The following is a 25,202-nucleotide window of genomic DNA, read 5'->3' on the forward strand; positions in this document are numbered from 1 at the left end:
GCTTCTGAGCCAACCAAGGCTCCCACAAGCTATGTCATTACATGCTATAGCATTCAAATCCAAATTAAGGGTAAAATGACCAGATTAAGTGATAACATTTACTCCAAATTAATCATGGGTATAAAAAAGAGGAACAAGATGAACAATCTTTTAAAAAACTTTATGATACAATTTCTGTACACACACACACATGCACATACATATGATATATGTGTCAAACACACTATATATATGTAAAATCTGTGTATATATAAGCATGTATACCTACATATACATACAGTTAGATTCAATAATACTTAAATTCAACATAAATTGTCCAATTTTAGCTATGTAAATTTCTGTTTTTTTAATCAACGAAAGACTTTCTTCACTAGAGATTCCATTTTGTGCCATAGTATGAATAGTCTGGGGTGTGAAGGGTGTGAACCCAAAAGCATTTAAGATGAAATAATGACTAATTAGAATGATTCACACTATTCTAGCAAAATTAATGTGGATATGTAGAATTTCCTTATTCTTAAAACATACCTGTTATTTTTACTCCTTCCTTTGTTTCAGCTGGTATACCAACACCAAACTCATTTTCTCCAGAGACTCTGAAGTAGTAGATAGCTCCTTCTTGTAAATTGGTAACTTTGTAGGAGAGGCGGTTACAGTTGTTGGTCACAGAGACCCATGCTTTCTTGCTGGCCTCACGTTTTTCTATGTGGTAATTCTTCACTGGTGCTCCACCATCGTTTTCAGGAACATCCCAGGATAACACTGCAGACTCTTTGGTTACATCTTGCACAGCAATGTTGGTTGGAGGACCCGGGGAATCTAAAACTTTGACAACTAAGGTCAGTGAAGCAGCACTCAAAACATTCTGAATTGTTAATGTGTACTTTCCAGAGTCATTTCTGTTGGCATTTTCAATGGTCAGTGAGGTACGAGAGTCTGTGGTATCAATATAAGCTCTAGTGCGGAGGTCAGTGTCTGGCTTACTCCACAAGACATTGGGCACTGGTCTTCCTCGGAAAGGCACAGTCATGGTAAATGAGGCACCGGCCTTGACAATCAAAGTCTTCCTCATTTCACTGTCAATATCAAATACAGGTTCTTCTTCTCTTTCCTTTGCTATCTGAGGGTCGGAGCTATCACTGGGGTCACTAGCACCAACCTTATTGACAGATCTTACTCTGAAAATATATTCAGCTCCTGTTGTTAGTCCACTTATTGTATATTCTGTCCCTCGTAAGCTCTGAATGGCAGTTTTCCAGTCAGTGTCATCAGATTTTTTGTATTCAACAGTATATCCAGTTATTGGGGCCCCACCATCAAACAGTGGCTTAACCCAGGCAATAGTTATAGTTGTCTTGCCTGAGTCCACAATTTTGGGTTTAGATGGAGGAGATGGTAGGAACACTGGATCTTCTGCTCGAATTAAGGGAGAGGTTTCACTTGGAAGACTTAGGCCAGCAGCATTTTCTGCATAAACACGATATTCATATTCACATCCTTCCCGAAGTCCTGTTGATTTCACTCTCAGATCATAAACTGGTTTTTTGTTTACACGCACCCATCTTAGGCTATTTTTCTCTCGTCTTTCAATTATATATCCAGATATTTCACTACCTCCATCACTCTCAGGTCTTGACCAGCAAAGCGTCATAGATTCTTTCGTCACAGAAGTAATTTCCAAAGATGTGGGTGGACTTGGAACTGTAAATGGATCTAGTGCCTTTACAGCTATACTCTCTAGAGGCTCACCAACACCGTATTTATTAACACCAGTTACTCTAAATATATATTCATTGCCTTTGAGTAACTTGGTTACTTTACAGGATGTCGTCCGTAACTCTCCTTCACATATTGTCCATGCAAGGTGGCTTGTTTCACGTTTTTCTACGATGTAATAGTCGATATCTGCACCACCATCTTCTTGGGGGCGTCCCCAGGAAAGAGAGCATTTCTCAGCAGTGAGGCCATTTATTTCAAGTGGTCCTGCTGGTGGACCAGGCTTATCAAGTACCTTGCAATTAATGGCCACAGACCGAGTGCCGGCAACATTCTTCAGTGTTAGTACATATTGCCCAGTGTCTCGTCTTACACAGTCTTTAACTGTTAACAAAGTATGATTGTCTGTTGAGATTATTTCTGTTCTTGCTCTTTCTTCAATTTCTACACCATCCTTGGCCCAGGAAATTACTGGCAGAGGTCGCCCTGCAATGTCTGCATTTATCTTAAGGACCTCTCCAGCTTTGACAACAATAACATCTCGGAACTTGACATCCATCATAATTCTTGGAGCCTCAACATCATCTTTAACTGTAATAGGCCCAGTGGATTCAGATGGCTCACTAATTGAGTCAGCAGCATTCTTTGCAAAAACCCGGAATTCATAACGCTGATCTTCAGTAAGTTCAGTTACTTCAAAGTGTGTTTCCTGTATATTAGTATAATTGCACTTCAGCCACCGGCCATCTGGTAGTTCTCTGCGTTCAACAATGTATCCTGTGATTTTAGCTCCACCATCATAATGTGGTTTAGACCATTTAAGTGACACTGATTTTCTTGTGATATTTGTGACTTCAGGTTGTCCAGGAGGGTCACAAGGATCTCTTGCAGGGACTGGTTCACAAGATTTACTGCATTTACCGATTCCAGCAATATTCTCAGCATATACACGATACTCATACATCAGTCCTTCATCAAGGCCGGAGACTTTCATTTGAGTATCAGCAATGAGGATTTTATTTGCTTTTGACCAAAGAATGCTGCTTCTTTCTTTATACTCAAGATGATAGCCAATTACTCGACTTCCTCCGTCATTAACTGGCACTTGCCAGGTTACAAGCATGGTAGATTTTGTGGCATGCACAACTTTAGGAGTACCAGGAGGACCTGGGGGACTGAATGGATACTCTGCAACAACAGCTGAAGATTCACTGTAGGAGCTCTTTCCATAGCGGTTTTCTGCACAAACACGGAACTGATACTCACTTCCTGTGGTCAGGCGAACTATTTTAATGGATGTTCTTGCAACTGCTTGTGAAACTGTGTGCCATGTTGTAGAGGTGGTTTCTCTCTTTTCAACGATGTAATTGCTAATTTGGCAGCCACCATCATATTCTGGAGGATTCCAAGAAATGGTTATGTTGTCACAACTAACTTCATCAATACGTATAGGACCTGGAGGTCCCGGTCTGTCAAGGACAATTATAGTAAGAGGAACTGTTATGGATCCAGCACTGTTTGAAACACATAATTCATAAGTTCCAACATCTTCCCTTGAAGCTTCCTTAATAGATAGTGATGTTACAGTCTTTGAAGAAGAAACATTGACTCTAGTTGTCTCTTTAAGAGTCTGACCATCTTTTTTCCAGTTCACAGTAGCTTGAGGTCTTCCTTTGAATGGCACATCAATCTTAAGTTGTTCTCTAGCCTTTACGTTGAAAGTATGGAAAGGAAGCTCAACTGAAGGCTTTATTTCAATATCCCTTGCAATTACTGGCACTCCAAGTTGTCTTGGATCACTTCTTCCCTTTTCATTAACTGCAGCTACCCTGAAGACATACTCTTCTCCTGCAGTTAAGCCAGATATAGTTGCTTCTAGAGTCTTAACTTGTGTGCAGGTGCTCCACTTTTCACTCCCTTTAGTCTGCATTTCAACCACATAACCAATAATTTTGCTGCCACCATCACTTTCTGGTTTCTCCCACTTAATTGTAGCTGTATTACGGGTCACATCAACAAGAGTTACTCTTCCAGGTGGGAGGGGTGGTTCAGACACTTTAACGGGTTCCGTTGTTTCAGCTGGCAAACCAATCCCATATTCATTGGAAGCCAAGACTCGGAAGTAGTAGGAACATCCTTCTTGTAGATTTTCAATTCTGAAAGTAGTTTTAGTGCAATTGTTTGTAACAGTAGCATAGGCTTTTCTTGTAGTTTCTCGTTTTTCAACAATGTAGTTTGTAATCTTAGCTCCACCATCAATAAGTGGCGGTTCCCAGGACAACGTCACTGAGTCTTTCTTCACTTCTCTTACAGTCAAATTCACAGGAGCACTTGGTGAGTCAAGAACTCTGACGTTAACAAAAGCTGTTTTGGAGCCACTATTATTTTCTAATGTCAGATTATACCGACCACTGTCAAATCTGGTAACATTATCAATCACCAACATTGTAAATGAGCTGGTCACCTCGATCTGAGCCCTATCAGTGAGAATGCCTTCTGCCTTTTCCCATTTAACTTCGGGTTCTGGTCGACCTTTGATAGTGACAAATAAGCGTAAAGTAGCACTTGCACGCAGAACGACCACCTTTCTGAGATCAGCATCGAGTTCTATTTCTGGTGGCTCTATCCTCTCCTGAGCAACCACTGAACCAGGTAGAGTTGCAGGTTCACCTACACCTTCAGAATTGATGGCACAAATACGGAAGTTATATTCAGTATTTTCTTTAAGCTTGGTCACTGTGAACTGCTTTCCTTGTAGTCCTGTTGGTGGAGTACAAGTTGTCCATTCATCTGCAGCAGCTTCTTTGACCTCTACAACATAGCCTTTAACAGGTGCACCACCATCATAAATTGGCTTACTCCATGCCAGGGAGACAGAAGATCTGGAAGTGTCCGTCACTTTTGGATTGCTTGGTGGACCTGGTGGATACAAGGCATCACATGCACGGTAGAAAACAGATGGCTCACTAGGTTCTCCCACACCAGCTGCATTTTCAGCAGCAACTCTGAATTCATAGGAATGGCCTTCGGTAAGACCAGTTACCCTGAGCCGGAGATCCGTTAATGTTTTCTTGTTGCACTTGGTCCATCTAACGCCTTCCTTATCTCGTTTTTCAAGAATGTAGCCCTCAATTTCAGCACCTCCATCGTCTACTGGGCGTGCCCATGTTACTACCATAGAATCTTTGGTGATTGCTGAGACTTCAGGTGTTGAAGGAGGACCTGGTGGCTTATAAGGATTACAGGCTGTAACAGGCCCAGATTCCAAGGGCTCTCCAATTCCGTATTTATTCACAGCCATGACACGGAAAATGTACTCATTACCAGGAAGAAGTTTAGTAACTTTGTAGTTAAGGGCCTGTACCTCAGTTGAAACCTGGGTCCAAGAGAGTCGGCTTGTCTCCCTCTTTTCAATGATGTAATGTGAAATATTAGCACCACCATCTTGCAAAGGTGGGTTCCATGCCAGGTAACATTTTTCTGCAGTAACTCCAGTAACTTTCAGAGGCCCTTCAGGAGGCCCTGGCCTGTCAAGTACCTTTACAGTGATGGGTATAGACTTTGTACCACCAACATTGCTGAGTTTCAGAATATATTGTCCTCCATCAGTCCGTATACAGTCTTTGACAACAAGAGTTGTTTTCTGAATAGTAGATTTAATTTCCATTCTAGCAGCTGTTTCTTCAAGTTCTTTTCCATCTTTTGACCAAACAACATCAGGTATAGGTTTGCCACGGATGTCGGCTTCAAGAACAAAAGTCTCTCCTGCATGAACAACGATGACATCTTTATATTTTGGATCCAGAGAGGCATTTGGTGCATCAATTTCATCTCTTGCAGTAATGGCACCACTACTTTCAGATGGTTCACTAAAGTTTCCAGCTGCATTTCTTGCAATTACTCTAAATTCGTATCTTTGGTCTTCTACAAGTCCACTCACTGTAAATTCAGTTTCTAATACGTTGGTAAAGCTGGCTTTCATCCAGCGGCCATCAGGTAGATCTTTCTTTTCTACAAGGTAACCTGTTATTTTGCTACCACCATCATAGGCAGGTTTCTTCCATTTCAGTGTGACATTGTTTCTTGTAATAACAATGGCTTCAGGGCGACCAGGTGGGTCACATGGATCACGAGCAATATAGCATTCCGACACTTTGCTAGGCTTGCCAATGCCAACAATATTTTCAGCAGAAACTTTGAACTCATACTCAAGGCCCTCATCAAGCCCAGTTGTTTTGAATTTGGTGTCCTGAATGGGGGTCTTATTTAACTTGACCCATAAAATACTGTTCTTTTCTTTCTGTTCAAGATGGTAGCCAATAATTTTGGTGCCTCCATCATGAACTGGCTCATGCCAGTGCACAAGCATTTGATCTTTTGAGATTGATGTCACAAAAGGAGTTCCAGGTGGTCCAGGTTCTTTAAATGGATACTGTACAATAACTGGCTTAGAATCCAGTGGGGCACTTTTTCCATACCTGTTTTCAGCAAAAATTCTAAACTGGTACTCCGTGCCTGTTTTCAGTTTGGTTATTTTAATTGTTGTTCTTGCAACTGTTGCTGATACCATGTGCCAAGTGGTGGTGGTTGTATCTCGCTTCTCTACAATGTAGTTGCTTATTTGGCAGCCACCAGTATAGGCTGGAGGTTCCCAAGATATGACTACAAAGTCTGCACTAACTTCATCAAACCGAACTGGGCCAACTGGAGGTCCAGGCTTTTCTAAAACGATAACACTGAGATTTTCTGTTGCTGTGCCTGCACTATTTGTTGCTGTTATGGTGTATTTTCCAAAGTCATCTTTGTTACCTTCTTTAATGTGCAAAACAGTTGAGGTAGCTGTTTCTTCAACGTTTACTCTTGTTGTCTGTTTAAGAGGCTCACCATCTTTGACCCAAGAAACGTTAGGTCTTGGTCGGCCTATAACTGGAATTTCTATTTTAAGATCTTCTCCAGCTTGGATACTATATGTGTTAAATGGTAACTTTAAACTAGGCTGTATAGTCAAGTCCTTGGCTATGACAGGAACACCCAGCACTCTTGGATCGCTTTTTCCTTTCTCATTATAAGCTTTGACACGGAACTGATATTCTTGTCCAGAACTCAAACCAGTAACAACTGCATTACAGACTTTGGATTCCGCCACAATGCTCCATTTTTCAGTTCCTTTGGGCTGCATTTCAACAACATACCCCAGGATTCTGCTACCACCATCATGTTCAGGTTTCTCCCACATAAGTGATGCACTGGTCTGGGACACATCAGTGAGTGTAACCTTTCCTGGTGGGGAAGGAGGTTCAGCAGCTTTCACGGCATCAACAGTTTCCACTGGAACACCAACTCCAAATTCATTTTCAGCCATGACTCTGAAGTAATAAATGGCTCCTTCTGTAAGATTTTCCACTTTAAAACTTGTTTTGCTGCATTTACTACTCACATTAGCATATGCTTTTCTGGTTGACTCACGTTTGTCAATCACATAGTTCTTGACCTTTGCACCTCCATCAATGATGGGTGGCTCCCATACCAGGAGGACAGAATCTTTTCTCACTTCTTTGACTGCCAAATTCTGTGGTGGTCCTGGAGTGTCAAGAACTTTCACAGTTACAAAAGCAGACTTTGATCCACTGCTGTTTTCCAACTTAAGAATGTATTTTCCAGCATCATTTCTATCACAGTTATCTATTGATAGTTGGGTATAGTTTACTCCCTTTTCAATTTGGACCTTATCTGTGAATTCACCTTCCTCTCGAGACCAAGTGATCTCAGGCGTTGGACGACCTTTGAATGGAATGTGAATTCTGGCAGATCCACCAGCTCTTACAACAATTCCTTTTCTTAATTCAGAGTCAAGGTCAAGTTCAGGTGCTTCAAGTTTGTCTTCTGGTTTCACAGTACCAGGAACTGATGTAGCCTCACCTAAACCAACTTTGTTGAGGGCACAGACTCGTATTTTATACTCTTGGTGTTCAGTGAGTTTTGAAATTTCAAATCGAGTAACTCTTAGGCCAGTCTGTGGAGTAACTATTTGCCATTCTTCTTCATCTGCTTTACAGATTTCTACTACGTATCCCAGGATCTCACTGCCACCGTCATAGATGGGTTTACCCCAGGCAAGTGTGATTGAATTTTTGGTGGTGTCTACAATGTGTGCATTGGTGGGTGGGCCAGGTTTGAACACAGGATCACAGGCTTTATAATAAACTGTAGCTGGACTTGGTTCCCCAACTCCAGCAGCATTTTCTGCAGAGACCCTGAATTCATACTCATGATCTTCTGTTAATCCTGTCACTCTTAGACGCAAATCTGTAATGTGGCGTTTATTACATTTTATCCATCGAATGCCACTTCTGTCTCTTTTCTCTACAATGTAACCAATAATCTCACTTCCACCATCACTATCTGGACGGTTCCAACAGACGGTCATGGAGTCTTTGGCAATATTTGTGACTTCCAAGCTTTTTGGTGGTCCAGGAAGCACAAATGGATTTTTCATTAGTACTGGTGCAGATTCCAAAGGCTCTCCAACACCATATTTGTTGACAGCCATTATACGGAAAATATATTCATTACCTTCTAAGAGTTTGGTAACTTTCAGAGAATTGGTCACAACTTCTGAAGCAACAACAGTCCAGGCAAGTCGACTGGTTTCTCGCTTTTCAACAACATAGTGAGAAATGTCACTGCCACCATCTTGAAGTGGTGGAGACCATGTTAAAGAGCATTTTTCAGAAGTGACTCCAGTAACCTGGACTGGCCCTTCTGGAGGTCCTGGTCTATCTAATACTTTTACATTTACTGGGAATGACTTAGAACCTGCAACATTGGAAGCTCTTAAAATATACTGCCCACCATCAATTCTAATTGCATCTTTTACAATAAGTAAAGCCTTGAAGTCTGTGTTCTTTATTTCACATCTAGCAGATTCTTCAATTTCCTTATCTCCTCTTAACCACTCAATGGTAGGTAGGGGCTTTCCATGGACATCAGCCTCAAGTCTGAATGTTTCTCCAGCATTTACCACAATTGTGTCTCTGAATTTTGGATCCATTGAAATTCTTGGGAGTTCAACTTCATCCTTGGCAGTTATTGGTCCAGTACTGTCAGAGGGTTTACTTATTGCACCAGCGGCATTCTTTGCAATGACTCTGAATTCGTATCTTTGATCTTCAGTAAGACCTGACACAGTAAATTGAGTTTCAATGACATTTGTAAAGCTGGCTTTCATCCAACGACCATCAGGCAAATCACGTTTCTCTACAATGTAGCCTGTAATCATACTTCCACCATCATATACAGGTTTGGTCCACTGTAAAGTGATTTCATTTCTTTTAACCATTATTGGTTCTGGGGTTCCTGGTGGGTCACAGGGATCTCTGGCTACATAGCATTCAGAATTCTTGCTTGCTTTGCCTACACCAACAATATTTTCTGCATACACTCTGAATTCATATTCAATGCCTTCTTCAAGATTCTGTGCTTTGAATTGGGTGTCATGAATAATAGTTTTGTTGACCTTTGTCCACAAAATACTATTTCTTTCTTTTCTCTCCAGGTGGTAACCTATGACTGGGCTTCCACCATTGTTGACTGGTTCATGCCACTGTATGACCATGGAGTCTTTGGAAATGGCTGTGGCAAATGGTGTACCTGGAGGGCCTGGTTCTTTGTAGGGATATTGAGCTACAATTGGATCAGATTCTAAGGCAAAACTTTGTCCATATCTGTTTTCGGCAAATATTCTAAATTGGTATTCTGTACCAGTTTTCAGTTTGGTCACTTTGAGTGTAGTTCTAGCAACAGTAGCAGAAACAACATCCCATACTGTGGTGGTTGTATCTCTTTTCTGAACAATGTAATTGGTGATTTGGCAGCCCCCTGTATATAATGGAGGGTTCCAAGATAATGTAATACTTTCAGCACTGACATCATCAAATTTAACAGGTCCTTTTGGAGGATCAGGTTTATCTAGAGTTACAATTTCGATGGATGCTGTCTTCTGACCAACAATATTGGCAACCATGATTCCATATTGTCCACCATCATCCTTATGAGTTTCTTTAATACTGAGTGTGGTGAGATCCAGTGAATCAGTAACATTGATTCTTGTGGTCTGCTTCAGTGGGAGACCATCTTTAGTCCAGGTAATTGTTGGCTTAGGACGTCCAGAAATTGGCACTTCTATTTTCAAATCTTGGCCAACCTGTACACTGTAACTACTGAATGCAGGTTTTACATCTGGCTCAATTACCAGATCTTTGGCAACTATTGGAACTGCAAGGGACCGAGGGTCACTTCTCCCCTTTTCATTTACAGCAACAACTCTAAAAAGATATTCTTCCCCTTGAGTTAGGTTGGAAATTACTGCTTCAAGAGACTTTACTCGAGCACACTCTGACCATTTCTCACTGTGTTTAGCTTGCATTTCCACAATATACTGAATGATTTTACTGCCACCATCATGTTCAGGTTTTGTCCAACTCAGAGAGACACTGTTTCTGGTGACATCATCCACAGTTATTTTTCCAGGAGGTTGTGGGACTTCTGCAACCTTAATTGGATCAGCAGTCTGGGCAGGAAGGCCAATACCATACTCATTCTCAGCTGTGACTCTGAAGTAATAACTGCAACCTTCTTGGAGCTCATCGATTTTCCAAGAATTCTTATGGCAATTAGTTACAACAGCAGCATATGATTTTCTTGTGGCTTCACGTTTCTCAACAATGTAATTTTTTATTTTGGATCCCCCATCCAACAAAGGAGGTTCCCATGTAATTGATACCGAGTCTTTGGTGATTTCTGTGACTTTCAGGTTAACAGGTGGACTTGGCGTGTCCAGAACTCTCACAGTAACAAAGGCAGACTTTGTTCCACTGCTGTTTTCTAATGTAAGTGTATATTTTCCACTATCATATCGGTTGACATTGTCAAGAACAAGAGAGGTGAAACTGCTAGTGACATCAATTATAGCTGCATCTCGAATTTCACCATCCATCTTTCCCCATTTAACTTCTGGTGTAGGACGACCTTTTATAGGAACAAATAACCTTAAGGAGCCACCTGCCCTTATATTTATGATTTTCCTTAGTTCTAGGTCAAGATCAATGTCTGGTGCTTCCAATTTTTCTTCAACTATAATAGGTCCAGGGACATCGGCATGTTCTCCAACTCCAGCTTTATTAATAGCACAGATACGGAAGTTGTATTCATGCTTTTCCAACAGCTTTTCTACTTCTATGTTTGTTTTATTAATTCCCGTTGGTGGAGTGCACATTGTCCATTCACCAACACTCACATCACATTTTTCAACAATGTATCCTTGGATTTCACAGCCACCATCATATATTGGTTTGCTCCAAGATAGGAATACTGAAGATCTGGTAATATCTATGACTTTGGGGTTGTTTGGAGGTCCTGGTTTATAAATAGGATCACAAGCCTTTTGGTATGCAGAAGGAGGGCTTGGTTCACTAAGTCCAGCAGCATTCTCAGCAGAAACTCTGAACTCATAATTGTGATTTTCTAAGAGTCCAGTTACTCTCAGGCGCAACTCTCCAATCAGACGCTTATGGCATCTTGTCCATCTAATGCCTTCTTTATCCCGTTTCTCAAGAACATATCCAAGAATTTCACTGCCACCATCAGATGCTGGTCTTTCCCATACAACAATCATTGAGTCCTTGGTCACTGTTGTGACTTCTGGAGCTTTTGGTGCATCTGGTACTACAAATGGATTCTTGGCAATTACTGGCTCAGATTCAAGAGGTTCACCAACACCATATTTGTTTACCGCCATTATACGGAAAGTATATTCATTGCCTTCAAGAAGCTTAGTAACCTTGCAGCTGAGAGTCTGCACATTGGCATCAACCACAGTCCAAACTAAGCGGCTGGTTTCTCTCCTTTCCACAATATAATTTATGATATCACTCCCACCATCCTGAAGTGGAGGTTTCCAAGCTAGTGTGCATTTTTCTGCTGTAACTCCTGAGATAACAACAGGTCCTTCAGGTGGCCCTGGTCTATCAAGAACCTTGACATTCACAGTAACTGATCTCTCTCCTGCAACATTTTTGGCCTTCAGTATGTAATTTCCACTGTCGACACGTACTGCATCTTTTACACTGAGACTGGTGGCAAAGTCAGTGCTCTTTATTTCTAATCGAGCTGTGTTTGAAAGCTCCTGATCACCTTTTATCCACTGAATGGTTGGTATTGGTTTGCCATAAATATCTGCATCAATCTTGAATGATTCACCAGCATGAACCACGATTGTGTCTTTGTATTTTGGATCCATACTTATTCGTGGTGGATCTACCTCATCTCTAGCTGTTATTGCCCCTGTGCTTTCTGAAGGCTCACTAAACACTCCTGCGGCATTTCGGGCTATAACCCGGAACTCATATCTGTGATCTTCAACTAGGCCAGTTACTTCAAAATGAGTGTCAATAATATTTGTAAAACTGGCTTTCATCCAACGGCCCTCAGGTAATTCTTTCTTCTCAACAATATAACCAGTGATCTTGCTTCCACCATCATAGGTGGGTTTCTTCCACTGAAGAGTCACAGAATTCCTTGTGACAATGATTGCCTCTGGCCGTCCTGGTGGATCACATGGGTCACGAGCCACATAACATTCTGATACTTTACTCGGCTTGCCAATGCCCACGATGTTCTCTGCGGAGACTCTAAATTCATATTCAACACCTTCTTCAAGGCCAGTTGTCTTAAACTTGGTTTGAGGAATAGGTGTTTTATTCAACTTAACCCAGAGGATACTATTTCTTTCCTTGCGTTCTAGATGATAGCCAATGACTCTGCTTCCTCCATCACTGACCGGCTCATTCCATTGTACTTCCATGCTGTCCCTGGAGGACAGTGTGACAAGTGGAGTGCCAGGAGGACCAGGAACTTTGAATGGATATTGGGCTACAATAGGCTCTGAATTGAGGTAGGTACTCTTTCCGTATCTGTTTTCAGCTGCAATTCTAAACTGATATTCACATCCAGTCTTCAGTCTGCAAGCCTTTATTGTTGTCCTTGCAACTGTAGCTGATACAATTTGCCAGGTGGTTGTGGAAGTGTCCCGTTTCTCAACAATATAATTATTGATAGAACTTCCACCATCATACTTGGGTGGGCCCCAGGAAAGAGTAATACTATCAGCTGTCACTTCATCCATTTTAACTGGTCCAGTTGGAGGCCCTGGTTTGTCAAGGACAATAACATTAAGGGTTTCAGTAGCTTCACCAGCTGAGTTAGTCAGTTTAACCACATAATGGCCAACATCTTCTCGGCAGGCATCCTTTATTGTCAGTAGTGAATTATTTTCTGTGCTCTCTGCATTTACCCTAGTTGTCTGCTTCAGTGGTACATCATCTTTATGCCAGATTACAGCTGGGGTAGGGCGGCCAATGAATGGAACATCAACTTTTAGGTCTTCACCTGCCAGTACAGTGAAAGTATTGAACAGGAGTTTGAAGGCTGGTGGAATGACAAGATCTTTGGCGATCACTGGCACACTCAGTTGTCTAGGATCACTGATGCCCTTTTCATTCTGAGCTGAAACACGGAAAGAGTATTCTTCACCCTGAATTAATCCAGTGATAGTGGCTTCAGTGACCTTGACTGTGGCACACGTGGCCCATTTGTCACTGCCTTTGCTCTGCATCTCCACAATGTAGCCTAGAATTCGGCTGCCTCCATCATGCTCTGGCTTCTCCCAAGAGAGTGACACACTATTTCTTGTGACATCCATCAAAGTTATTTTTCCTGGAGGAAGAGGTCGTTCTGATGCTTTCACAGATTCCGCGGTTTCAGCAGGCAGCCCAATGCCATATTCATTTTCTGCGAGAACCCTGAAATAGTAGCTACAGCCTTCTTGAAGCTGGTCTACCTTCCAGGAAGTCTTGTGGCAGTTTGTTGCAACAGTTGAATATGCTTTTCTTGTTGATTCCCGCTTTTCAACAATATAGTTCTTGATTTTTGAACCTCCATCAAGGAGAGGTGGGTCCCATGTCAGTGTGACAGATGTCTTAGTGACCTCCTTTACCTTCAGATTCTGTGGAGGGCCTGGTGTATCAAGAACTCTAACGTTGACAAATGCAGACTTGCTGCCTGAACTATTTTCTACAGTTAGTATGTATTTGCCACTGTCAAATCTGTTTACATTTCCAACAATAAGCAGTGTGTAAGAGCTTGTGGATTCAATGCTAGCTTTATCTAAAGATTCTCCATGTTCCCGGGCCCACTTCACCTCAGGTGCAGGCCTTCCTTTGATTGGAACAAAAAGTCTCAGCGTGCAGCAGGCCCTTATCGTAACAACTTTGCGCAGGTCAGCATCCAGTTCAATTTCTGGAGGCAGCATTCTGTCTTCAGCCTTCGGAGTTCCAGGAACAAGGGCGGGTTCCCCAAGTCCTTCGGAATTCATGGCATAGATGCGAATCTTATATTCCTGATTCTCTGTGAGGCCAGTGATAGTATAAGAAGTTGCCTTGAGTCCTGCTGGTGGAGTGACAATCTGCCATTCATCTTCCTCTGGCAGGGCAATCTCAACCATATACCCAGTGATTTCTGATCCACCATCATAGATAGGTTTATTCCAAGCGATTGAAATGGATGATCTGCTTGTATCTAGAACACGTGGGTTACCTGGTGGTCCGGGTTTAAACACAGTGTCACAAGCCTTGTAAAATGGACTGGTAGGACTTGGTGCACTAATTCCAGCAGCATTTTCAGCCATAATCCTGAACTCATATTCATGTCCTTCTGTCAGTCCAGACACTTTATATCTTAAATCAGTAAGAGTTTTTTTGTTGCATTTAATCCAGCGTTGGCCAGCTTTATCACGCCGTTCCACAATATAATTGATGATTTCACTTCCACCATCAGAATCAGGATGTCCCCAGCAGACAACCATCGAGTCTTTAGTAATAGCTGTCACTTCAGGGTTTTTGGGCGGATCAGGGGGTCCATAAGGATTCACTGCAAGCACAGGCTCTGATTCCAGTGGCTCTCCCACTCCATATTTATTTACAGCCATGACACGGAATATGTATTCATTGCCTTTCAAGAGTTTAGTGACCTTTAGCTTTGTTACTTGGACTTCTGAGGCTACATTTGTCCATGCCAATCTGCTGGTTTCACGTTTCTGTACTATGTAATGATCAATTTTGGCACCTCCATCATCCAGTGGAGGCAACCATGATAGTACACACTTTTCTGATGTCACTTCAGTTACAGCCAAAGGTCCTTCAGGTGGGCCTGGTCTGTCAAGAACTTTGACATTGAAAATGTGTTTAGCAAAGCCACCAGGATTAGTTGCTGTAAGGGTATAGGCACCACTATCCCTTCTTGTTGAATCTTTGTTTACCAGATGAGTAGAGAAATCTGCAATTTTTATTTCTAACTTTGCTGTGCCTTCCAGCTCTTTTCCATCTTTGGTCCATTCCATTGTTGGAGGTGGGCGGCCTGAAACATCAGCTTCCAGTCTGAATGTTTCACCTGCTTTTAATATAACTGTGTCCTTAAATTTAACATCCACCTTTATCTTTGGTGCTTCAATGTCATCCCTGCAAGTGATAGCATCAGATGGCTCAGAAGGTGGACTGATGGCACCTGCAGCATTTTTGGCAATCACACGGAATTCATATGCAGCATCTTCTGTTAGGCCACTGACTGTAAATTCATTCTCCAAAATGTTGCTGAAGTTGGCCTTCAGCCACCGTCCATTAGGAAGGTCTCTCTTTTCAACAATATAACTGGTAATTTTAAAGCCCCCAGTATATTCAGGCTTAGCCCATTTAAGTGTCACTGTGTGTCTTGTAATATTTAGAGGTATTGGTTTTCCAGGTGGGTCGATGGGATCCAGAGCCAACATAGGCTCCGATGGCTTGCTTGGCTTGCTTTTGCCTGCCATGTTTTCTGCAATCACCCGGAATTCATAAGCAATACCATCTGTAAGTCCACTTGATTTGAAAATGTTGCCTGGTACTAAAGCTTTGCTCACAGTCTGCCAGAGAATACCATTTCGTTCTTTTCTTTCAACGTGATATCCTAAAATAGGGCTTCCACCATCAGAAAGTGGCTCATGCCAGCTAATGGTCATTGAATCCTTGGTAACTGCAGTTACCTGAGGGGTACCAGGAGGTCCAGGAACCTTAAATGGATAGTTGGCAACTATACATGCTGATGTGATGCCTGGTCCGACTCCATATCTATTCTGAGCTTTTACACGGAACTGATACTCTAATCCAGTAGTAAGGCGGGTGGCTTTATAGGTAGTACGTATAACGGTGGTTGCTAACTCAACCCAGGTAGTACTGTCAGTCTGCCGCATCTCCACTACGTAGTTGCTTATTGGTACACCACCATCGTTCTCAGGGGGATCCCAAGAGAAGGTTACAAAATCAGATGAAACTTCATCAAATTTGATTGGTCCAGTAGGTGGCCCTGGGATATCATGGACTTGAATGGTGATGACATCACCAACCTCTCCTACAATGTTCCTTGCTGTTAATGGATAGGGCCCACTATCACTTCTGACACACTCATTGATATTTAAAATGGTTGAAGTTGCTGTGGTTTCAAAATTAACTCTCTGTGTCTGTTTAAGAATTTGGTCTCCTTTTTTCCATGTCACTGTGGGCTTGGGTCGACCGAGCACTGGAATTTCAACTTTGATGTTGTCACCAGCTCTGGCAATGACCAGTTTCTGATAGATGCCACGGAGATCCAGCTCTGGAAGCATTGTCTGCTCCTTGACAATGACGGGTCTGCTTTCTCTAGGGGCACTTCTCCCCGCGCTGTTCACTGCCATCACTTGGAAGGTGTATTCCTCTCCTTCAGTTAGATTCCTCACAACACATTCTAACCCTTTCACGGTTGTGATGTGGGTCCACTGGTCAGAGCCTTTTCTTTGGGCTTCAATCACATAGCCAGTGATCTTGCTGCCACCATCGTGTTTGGGCTTAGGCCATGCCAGGCTGACAGTGCTCTTAGTTATGTCCATGATGTTAAGGGTGTCTGGTGGAGATGGTGCTTCAGAGGCTTTTACAGGCTCTGTAGTTTCTCTTGGCTCACCAATTCCATATTCATTCTCTGCCATCACTCTGAAGAAGTATTCACACCCTTCAGACAAGCCGGTAACTTTATATGTGCATTTATGGCACTTAGTGGTGACTGTGGAATAAGATTTCCGTGTTGCTTCACGTTTCTCTACAATGTAATTTGTTATACGTGAGCCTCCATCTATCAGAGGGAGGTCCCAGTGCAGGGTGACACTGTCCTTTGTGATGTCTGTAGGCCGCAGGTTGAGGACTGGGCCTGGCGTGTCCAAGACTCTGACATTCACAAAGCCACTTTTCTTCCCAGCCGGGTTTTCAATGGTCATGACAAATTTACCGGTATCATATCTGTTACATTCTGGGATAATCAGAAGAGTAAATGATTCTGTATTTTCAATGTTGGCTCGGTTTTTCAGGTTGATGTTATCTTTGGTCCATGTCACTTCAGGAGCAGGACGACCTTTAATCGGCACAAATATTCTAATACTGAGTCCTGCTCTAACAACAAGTGTTCTTCGAAGCTCGGCATCTAGTTCAAAATCAGGAGCCATTTCCCGTTCTACAATTTCAACATCTGGAATCACCGCTGGCTCCCCAACACCTGCATCGTTGATGGCACTGATTCTAAAGTTGTATTTTTCTTTAGTCTGAAGATCAGGAACAACGAACTGAGTGATTCTGAGGGCAGTTCCTGTGGTATCTTTTATCCAGGCCTCGTCTCCTACTTTTTGATGCTCCACAACATAGCCAGTGATTTCAAGTCCACCATCATAATGAGGCTTGCCCCATGCCAAAGAAGCAGATTTCTTGGTCGTATCAGTGACATGCGGATTTGAAGGTGGTCCTGGAGGATCTGAAAAAGAAACAAAGACATAAAAGTATATATTCAGAGTTTGGCTTTTGGATAATTTAGATAAAATATTGGCATTCTGGAATGAATGGTATTGAAAAAGACAAATACTAACATGCTGCATCTTTCATTAGAACAGAATTTGAAGCCTCACTGGGTGGACCAATTCCTGCTCTGTTTTCTGCACTGACACGGAATTCATAGGTGCTTCCTTCTTGCAGTCCTGTTACTTTGCATCTGAGATCAGAAACTGGCGTTTTTATTGCTCTCACCCACCGCAGGCTTTTCTTTTCTCTCCTTTCTACATGATATCCTGTGATTTCGCTGCCACCGTCATCCACTGGCCTTTTCCAGCTGACAGTGGCAGTGTTCTTAGTGACATTTGAGACCTCTGGTTTTTCAGGAGGGCCAGGGGGACCTGAAAAGGAAGCAAATTTATTAGAAATCCATGATTTCCTAAACTCTGCTATAAATGTTTCCATTTCAATTCCCTCACATGCTCTACATACCAAATCTGTCTACCATTTTGACAGGTTCAGACTGTACAGGTTCTCCTTTGCCATAGTGGTTTACAGCTGAGACCCGGAAGACGTACTCATTTCCTTGGATAAGTTTGGTTGCCACATGCCTGCAAGACTGAATATCTTCAGAAACCACTGTCCACAAAAGTCGACTGGTTTCTCTCTTTTCAAGTATATAGGACTTAATTGGTGAGCCGCCATCTTCCAAGGGAGGTGTCCATGTAAGTGTTGCTTTTTCAGCAGAAACATTACTGATTTCAATAGGACCTGGGGGACCAGGTACATCAAGGACTGTTACCTTCACATGTTCCTCCTTCGTGCCAAAAGGATTGGTAGCAGTGATGGTGTATTCACCGGCATCTTTTCTAGTGGCATACTTGATAGTAAGCATGGAAGATGTTGGGGTTGAAGTTATCTGAGTGATATCTGATGGTCTAATGTCTTTTCCTGCCTTGGACCAACTTGATTTTGGAAGGGGTTTGCCAAGAATGCTAATGGCATTCAAAACAATGGTATCCCCTGCTTTAATTGTTAGCCCATCTTTTATTGTGGGATCAAGGACAATTGTTGGTGCCTCTGCAAAGAAGAAAATACATTTTAATCAGAAAAGGAAGGAGGCTTAATTTGCTTTTTTTTTTTTTTTTTTTAAAAAAAAACAACAACAAAGTACATAAAAAGTAAAATGGACCTACCGTATTCATCCTTGCAAATAATGGTTCCTGTACTTTCTGATGGAGCACTGATAGCACCTGCTGTATTCTTTGCTCTAATTCTGAATTCATATTTTCCACCCTCAACAAGGTCAGTTACAGTAAAGGCACATTCTGGGACATTAACATGGTTGGCTTTCATCCAAGACTTGGAAGGTAGATCTCGCTTCTCCACTATATAGCCAGTTAACTTATGACCACCGTCATATTTAGGTTCAGTCCAAATGAGAGTCACTGAATTCCTTGTTACGTTAATAACCTCAGGTTTTCCAGGAGGATCTAAAACATAAAAACAAAACCAGTCAAACAAATACCAATGTTTTCTTCATGTAAAAAATGCACATGGGTTTTTCTTCATATAATGACTTACCAATCGGGTCCAGTGCCACGACAGGCTCTGATGGGAGACTTGGCTTGCCCACACCTGCTAAATTGATTGCCATAACTCGGAATTCATATTCAAGACCTTCAGTTAATCCTGTCACTTTAAAGTCTCTCATCCTTATCGGAGTCTTGTTAGCTCTCTTCCACAGAAGGCTGTTTCTTTCCTTGAACTCCAGATGATACCCTACAAAAGACCCAGGGTTGTATCCATTCACATACAAAGTATAAATGCAGCCTGATTTTACAATATATATGTGTTGCCCAAATTATTTATACATATCCATATATATTGAACAAGTAATCATTCTTGCTAGTATCTATACTTTTATTACCTAAGCATAGTGCCATTTTTTTCCCCTTGGACTATGCATAGTTGTCTTTTTTGTTGAACAATTTTAACTTACAAAAATAGATATTATAATAATTATAATTATAAGAAATATAAGAAATACTTTATTAACTATTACATTAGGAGATTTTCAATAAAATTAAACATTAACCATATGTACTGAAAGAAAAACACATTTCTGTATAAGCAGATAGTGTTATCGATAAGCACACATTCCACTGTTCTCAGGGAAATATTTGTGAGGAATCTTGATGTAAAAGATGTAGGGTAAGAATAAACAAAATACCTGTAATTGGAGAGCCACCAGTTCTCCTGGGGTCAGTCCAAGTTAGAGATACTGAATCGTGTCTGACCTCCACAATATTGGGAGGTGGGGGAGCATCAGGCACATCTAGAAAAAAGTAGATAATGCAAGATTTATAATAAGAAGCCTCCTCAAAACCATGTTTTGCTTCATGTCTTCTGAATTTAAGACACTTACCAAATGGATGTCTAGCAACAATTGGCTCCGATTTCAGGCCTTCCCCTACACCATATTTATTTTCGGCACTGACCCTGAAGGTATATTCCATGCCCTCATGAAGTCTGGTTACTCTAAAGGTGGTTTTCTGGACAGCTGAGGCGCACGTCACCCACTTGTTGTTCACAGAATCCCTCTTCTCTAGGATATAGTTGGTGATTTCAGAACCTCCATCATCCTTTGGAGGAGCCCACTTTAAGGTCATGGCTTCTGCTGTGACTTCATCAAATTTGATTGGTCCAGTGGGGATGCCAGGCTTGCCAACAACCTTTATGGAGATAGTTCCTTCCTTGGTGCCAGCAACATTCTTAAGTGTGATTGTGTATTTTCCAGCATCAGATTTTTGGCAATCGTATACTATAAGAGTTGTGTTAACTGCAGATGACTCAACACTGACTCTAGTGTCAGTTGCTAGAGGATCTTCCCCTTTCTTCCAGGAGACTGATGGAGCTGGCTTGCCTTTTATGGGGATCTTAAGCCGGAAGTTGCTGTTTTCTTTAGCCAAGTAGCACAAATCAGGTAGACCCTTTAAGTCAAGATCAGGAGCCACTGTAAAATAGCAGAGATAAATTACTGTTATTTTTAAGGCCAGGTAATTAACTTTTTCACATACTTCTAGCTTTTAATGGATTTTTAGATAAGCTAATGAGTAGGACACAAGAGTGCACTTTTGATGACAATAAAGGAAAAATGAAGATGTGTGGATAGAGCCTTACCAACATCATCCCTTGCCACCACAGTGATTTCGCTTGGGGTTCCTTCTCCATTTTCATTCTCAGCACTCACTCTGAAGGTATATTCCTTCCCTTCAGTCAGATCTTTTGCGGAGTACTGTAGGCTTAAGGATTTCATAACTCGTTGCCACTTATTTTCTTCAGTCAGGAAATCAACTACATATCCAATAATCCGACTTCCACCATCACTATGAGGCTTTTTCCAGCCAATGCTACAAGATGACTTAGTTACAGACCTCACTTTCAGGTCCACAACTGGTCCAGGAGTTTCTAAAGCAAAGGAGAAATGATAAGTGTAAGCCCCATATAGCAAAGGAAGCATGTCACTCAAAATGATGGGATGATGGTTCATTTGCTTACGGGAAGCTTTGACAGCATCACGAGTTTCACCGGGATCACCAATGCCATACTCATTTTCAGCAAACACTCGGAAGAAGTAGGATTTTCCCTCCTCCAAATTAGATACTCTGAAGCTCGTTTTGGAGCACTCAGTTGTCACTGTAGACCAGGATTTCCTCTCTGCATCACGTTTTTGTACCACATAGTTTATGATGGGGCTTCCACCATCAATAATGGGAGGCTCCCAGGTAACATAAGCAGAGTCTTTGGATATTTCCTTAACAGTCACATTGACAGGTGGCCCAGGAGTATCTGGATAAATAGTGGGTAAATAAGAAATGAATGTGTAAAAAATACATATACTATTTTAAAATATATATGATTCTTTTTTGAAATAGACTTACCAAGCACTTTCACAACAATGGTATATTCCTTTTTACCACAGCTGTTCTCCAGGGTTAAGATGTATTTTCCTGCATCATATTTGTTCACATTTTCACAGCGCAAGAAAGTGTCAAAGTCAGTTGACTTTATGTCCAGTCCAATCCTGTCTCTTAGATTGACATTAGGTTTAGACCAAGTAATCTTTGGAGGTGGGCGTCCTTTTACTGGTACATATAGTCTCATAGTAACTCCAGCACGTAATATGAGTGTCTTCCTTAAGTCCGCATCAAGTTCTCCCTCAGGTGGAACTGTTTAATTTTGGGTGAAGAAAGTTAATTAAAAATTTAATAGTCAAATGTATTTCCAAGGACTGGCCTTATCACTCCTAAAATACATTTATTTTCTAGAGCCAATTTCTTGTTCTTTAAAACTTCCTTAATACAATCCTCAAAACCATTTTTCTATTCTGTACTAATTATTGATCTTTCCATTTTCCACTATGCTTTAGTTTAACCAGGTTTTCCCCGGAGGATCTGTACCTCCTTTTTCATGAGCCTTATGTACTCTGAAATGCTACATATACTAAAAGGAAAGTAGATGATTGATTTTTGGCTCCCTTTCATTCTTGTTTTTTCCTTTCTACATTCCATGAAGGTATTCTGCCACATATTCTAGCTCTCTTTATTATTTCATAGTAGGAAGAAAAGTACCTGGAGGGTGACATATAATATCAAGTAATTCAAATAAAGGGGAAATTATCATGGAGAATAAGCAAATAGAAAAAATAAGAAGAAGGGAAATTAAGATGGAGAGCCCACCAATCACATACTTAGGGAGATGGTGGATTGGAAAACAGAAACCCTAAGAATAGTAAATAGCTCACTACTTAGTTAAAAGGCCTCTTTATTCGTAAAATAAAATTCTTACATTCCAATAAAATTCTGTCATTCTATGTCTTTTGAAGACATGAAATTCTTATATATATGAAAAGCTTTTCAAAACCACAAATCATTTGCATTTGATTTGCCTGTTCTACAATACCGTAAAGTACCCACCCAGCTCTCCTAAAAAGTACTCCTGGAGTTACCAAGTCTACACCTTGTAAATAAATTAATCTACCTAAGGGAGTTCTATTCTCCCTCTTAGAATATGATTAATAAGAAAAGCCTTAGGTATTGCCCCTGGTAATACTTACTTAAGATGTCCTTGGGGTAGTGTTTATCTGGCACATCACTGGGGTCACTGTATCCAATCTTATTAACGGCGTACACACGAAATTGATATTGTGTGTCTTCCATCAGGCCAGTAACCTCAAAGCGGGTTTTCTGTAGATTCTGTGGTAAGTTGCACCTCACCCAGTTATCGGAGTCAGCCCGTTTTACTTCAACGAGATAACCAATGATAGGGCTGCCGCCGTCATAGGCTGGCTTGCCCCAGGATAGACTCACGGAGCTACGAGTTGTATCATATACTTTAGGGAAAGCCGGTGGGCCAGGAGGATCTGAGAAGAAATAATGATAGGAAATTTTCATTCAAACCTCCTTCCTGGGTGTTTCATGCTGCTTTTAACACAGGATATGGATCTTGTTCATGAACACTTACACTGAGGGTCCCGAGCATAAGCGGCCTTGGATGCGTCACTGGGTTTGCCTGGTCCAGCTTTATTTATAGCTGTAACACGGAACTCATATTCGGTACCTTCTTGAAGACCTGTTGCTTTTAGTGTTCTTTCTATAATAGGTTTTCTGTTGACCTTAGTCCAGTTAACAGCCTGGGTTTCCCGCTTTTCAAGCAAATAGCCAGTGATGGGTGAGCCGCCATCATCTGCTGGTGGCTTCCAGCTGACTGTCATGTGATCTTTGGTTATGTTGCTAATAACAGGAGGATCACAGCGTCCTGGTGGGTCTGCAGAAATTGATTGAAAAGTTAATTTCCCAGACTAAAAGGTAATATTTAAAAAGTAAAATGAAAAACCACCGGGAAATGTTCCTACCGTATGGGTTTTTGGCAATTGCTGGTTCAGTGAAGACTGGATCGCCTACTCCATATTTATTTTCAGCACAAATACGGAACTGATACTCATGGCCCTCTATAAGTTTCTCCACGCTGCAGCTGGTGATAGGCACAGTTGCAGAGACTTGAGCCCAGTTGGGCCTGCTTGTTTCACGTTTGTCAACAATATAGTTGGTGATTTCTGAGCCTCCATCTTCAAGAGGCGGTTCCCAAGAAAGCATTGCACGATCTGAATACATTTTGTTGATTTTAACAGATGCTGGAGGACCCGGTTTATCTGAAAGAATAAGGAAGAAGAGTGAAGTCTTTCACTAAAATATCTGGAATGGGGAATGAATATAGAGTAGAAGTCTGGAGACCTGGACTGCAGTCTTTCTATTGTCAATTTCCTATATGACCTAGGAGATTACTTAATTTTTTAGAATCTTAGTTTCTTCATTTGTAAAATTGGGTAATTGAAACATGTGATTTTTCTAATGCTCTTTTTAACTCTAAAACATGGTTCTGTCATAAGAATAATTCTGTGCATAGGAGATATACTTTAGAATATGTATGTCTTCTCCCACATTATTTTGTAAATCCTATTTACGTCCCATTAACCAAAGTAAAATATGGGATTCTAATGAAGTTTATTAGTTACCTAACACTTTAAGCTTAATGGTGGCTGACTTAGAACCACTTGAATTTTCAGCAGTAATGGTATAGTCTCCCGAGTCCTTCCGGTTCACGCTGAATAGCTCCAAGGTGCACAGATTCCGCTGCATGGCCATCTTTATGCCTTCTGCTGGTTTTAGCAGTGTGCCATCTTTCTTCCAAGAAACCGTTGGCATTGGTTTACCAAAAACAGTAGCATCCAAGCAGACATTAGTTCCAGCTTTCACAGTAAGCAGTGATTTCATAGCCACACTCAGGTCTATCCTGGGAGGGACTGGAAAGAAAGAAGATAAAGGACTTAATATATGCAAGGCTATATTATGTAATCCTTATTAATAATAGTGGGAAATTCATATGCTACCTCTTTCAAGAATGGAATTTCAATGTTATTTCATTTTGCATATTTTAAATAGACAAATAATAACTGCATTATTGAATAACTATTGAAATTATATTGTAAATATATTGAAAATATATTGCCACAGTTGTGTATCCTGCTTTTATTATGATTCTCCATAATCATAATGTTTGTGTCTTTATATAAAATATCATTTTATTTTTCCTTTCTTCCTTAGGTGTATACTTAGTTGTTTATTAGGAAAAATGACCATCATGAATGCTGTTACATCTTTGCCTGTAATACTCAGCAGAATCTTACCATTTTCTGCGAGGATAGTCACTGGATCAGAAGGTTCCGAAGGTGGGCTAATGTTTACTGCGGTCCTGGCAATAGCTCTAAATTGATACTGAGCTTTCTCTTCTAGGCCAGTAGCTGTGTACTCTTCCTGGGGAATCTGGTGAGGTGCAGTATTGCACCGTACCCATTTATCACCAGGAAGTTTGCAAGCTTCTACGAAATAACCAATAATTTTACTGCCTCCATCATGCTTTGGACGTGCCCAGATCAGAGATACAGTACTCTTGGTGACATCAATAACTTCAGGTTTCCCAGGAGGATCTAAA

General features: G+C 41.3%; 1 protein-coding gene across 4 annotated transcripts in view; it reads right to left on the minus strand.

Moving 5' to 3' along the window:
• The window catches only part of TTN (titin), a 273,759-nt gene that overhangs the window by 34,061 nt on the left and 214,496 nt on the right, over positions 1 to 25,202 (minus strand). For all 4 annotated transcript variants that reach the window (XM_045368331.2, XM_065526517.1, XM_065526515.1 and 1 more), the window contains 15 exons: positions 24,898 to 25,197; positions 24,226 to 24,513; positions 23,566 to 23,862; positions 23,175 to 23,477; positions 22,768 to 23,073; positions 21,593 to 21,880; positions 21,210 to 21,500; positions 20,832 to 21,119; positions 20,077 to 20,664; positions 19,882 to 19,986; positions 19,233 to 19,430; positions 18,845 to 19,141; positions 18,141 to 18,728; positions 17,747 to 18,049; positions 529 to 17,634 (listed from right to left, as the gene is read on the minus strand). In XM_045368331.2, the coding sequence (XP_045224266.2) occupies positions 529 to 17,634; positions 17,747 to 18,049; positions 18,141 to 18,728; positions 18,845 to 19,141; positions 19,233 to 19,430; positions 19,882 to 19,986; positions 20,077 to 20,664; positions 20,832 to 21,119; positions 21,210 to 21,500; positions 21,593 to 21,880; positions 22,768 to 23,073; positions 23,175 to 23,477; positions 23,566 to 23,862; positions 24,226 to 24,513; positions 24,898 to 25,197 (21,546 nt within the window). The remainder of the gene's footprint in view (positions 1 to 528; positions 17,635 to 17,746; positions 18,050 to 18,140; positions 18,729 to 18,844; positions 19,142 to 19,232; positions 19,431 to 19,881; positions 19,987 to 20,076; positions 20,665 to 20,831; positions 21,120 to 21,209; positions 21,501 to 21,592; positions 21,881 to 22,767; positions 23,074 to 23,174; positions 23,478 to 23,565; positions 23,863 to 24,225; positions 24,514 to 24,897; positions 25,198 to 25,202) is intronic.

This window comes from Macaca fascicularis, chromosome 12 (genome assembly GCF_037993035.2).
Source record: "Macaca fascicularis isolate 582-1 chromosome 12, T2T-MFA8v1.1".
Classification (NCBI taxonomy): Eukaryota; Metazoa; Chordata; class Mammalia; order Primates; family Cercopithecidae; genus Macaca; species Macaca fascicularis.